At 65.1% G+C, this 1,592-nt stretch overlaps 1 protein-coding gene across 1 annotated transcript; it reads right to left on the bottom strand.

Moving 5' to 3' along the window:
- Positions 1-436: 436 nt before the first annotated feature.
- Positions 437-1,067, bottom strand: LOC131998483 (uncharacterized). Its single transcript, XM_059370742.1, has 2 exons — positions 1,047-1,067; positions 437-979 (listed from the first exon to the last, which is right to left on the bottom strand). The coding sequence occupies exons 1-2, from the start codon at positions 1,065-1,067 to the stop codon at positions 437-439; spliced, it is 564 nt and encodes a 187-aa protein (XP_059226725.1).
- Between the last annotated feature and the right edge of the window lie 525 nt (positions 1,068-1,592).

Genomic DNA, 1,592 nt, shown 5'->3' with positions numbered 1-1,592 from the left:
AAAACGAAAGATGAAAGACTGATTGGGCTATAGGCACTGGGCAGAGAATGGCTCGGTTTCCCCGTATTCGGTATAAAAACAATCCAGCCCTACTGCCACCCAGTCGCAGTCCAGTAAAACGCAGCTCCAAAGAGGTGTATGGCAAACGGTTCTGCAACATAGCATGAAGTAGGCTATCCAAACTTTCTGTGTTCAAACCAGGGATTCGGAGCGCGGCCGGAGCGGAGTAGAAGCTAAGGCGGAGCAGCCCAGTTTTTTCCGAAGAAGGAGTGAAATTTTTTTTTGTTCTGAGCGGAATGATTTGCAATCTCAATCCCGCTCCTGCCACTCTGCTCCGGCTACTTCGCTCCGGCCACTCCGCTCCGGCCACTCCGCTCTGGCCACTCTGCTCCTGCTACTCCGCTCCGGCTACTTTGCTCCGGCTAATTTGCTCCGGTCACTCCGCTCCGGTCACTCCGCTCCGGCCACTCCGCTCCGGCCACTCCGCTCCGGCCACTCCGCTCCGGCCACTCCGCTCCGGCCACTCCGCTCCGGCCACTCCGCTCCGGCCACTCCGCTCCGGCCACTCCGCTCCGGCCACTCCGCTCCGGCCACTCCGCTCCGGCCACTCCGCTCCGGCCACTCCGCTCCGGCCACTCCGCTCCGGCCACTCCGCTCCGGCCACTCCGCTCCGGCCACTCCGCTCCGGCCACTCCGCTCCGGCCACTCCGCTCCGGCCACTCCGCTCCGGCCACTCCGCTCCGGCCACTCCGCTCCGGCCACTCCGCTCCGGCCACTCCGCTCCGGCCACTCCGCTCCGGCCACTCCGCTCCGGCCACTCCGCTCCGGCCACTCCGCTCCGGCCACTCCGCTCCGGCCACTCCGCTCCGGCCACTCCGCTCCGGCCACTCCGCTCCGGCCACTCCGCTCCGGCCACTACGCTTCGGCCACTACGCTCCCCGATCACGCTCCATGACCCGCTTCGAGCCTCTCCGAATCCCTGGTTCAAACACCGGCGTGAACATCAGAACAAATTTTCAGCGGTGGCCCTTACTAATGCTGGCTACATTTGTGAGATATCCTGCCATTTTAAAACTCCGAAGAGGCAGAGAAATTTTTTCTGTTTGAGCGGAATGGTTTACAATCTCAATCCCGGCCAGCCACTACGCTCCGGCGACTACGCTCCGGCTCCGGCCACTACGCTCCGGCCACTACGCTCCGGCCACTACGCTCCGGCCACTACGCTCCGGCCACTACGCTCCGGCCACTACGCTCCGGCCACTACGCTCCGGCCACTACGCTCCGGCCACTACGCTTCGGCCACTACGCTCCGGCCACTACGCTCCGGCCACTACGCTCCGGCAACTACGCTCCGGCCACTACGCTCCGGCCACTACGCTACGGCAACTACGCTCCGGCCACTACGCTCCGGCCACTACGCTCCGGCCACTACGCTACGGCAACTACGCTCCGGCCACTACGCTCCGGCCACTACGCTCCGGCCACTACGCTCCGGCCACTACGCTCCGGCCACTACGCTCCGGCCACTACGCTCCGGCCACTACGCTCCGGCCACTACGCTCCGGCCACTACGCTCCGGCCACTACGCTCCG

This window comes from Stomoxys calcitrans, unplaced genomic scaffold (genome assembly GCF_963082655.1).
Source record: "Stomoxys calcitrans unplaced genomic scaffold, idStoCalc2.1 SCAFFOLD_115, whole genome shotgun sequence".
NCBI classification, from domain to species: Eukaryota; Metazoa; Arthropoda; class Insecta; order Diptera; family Muscidae; genus Stomoxys; species Stomoxys calcitrans.
This window is presented reverse-complemented; position numbering and strand designations above follow the sequence as displayed.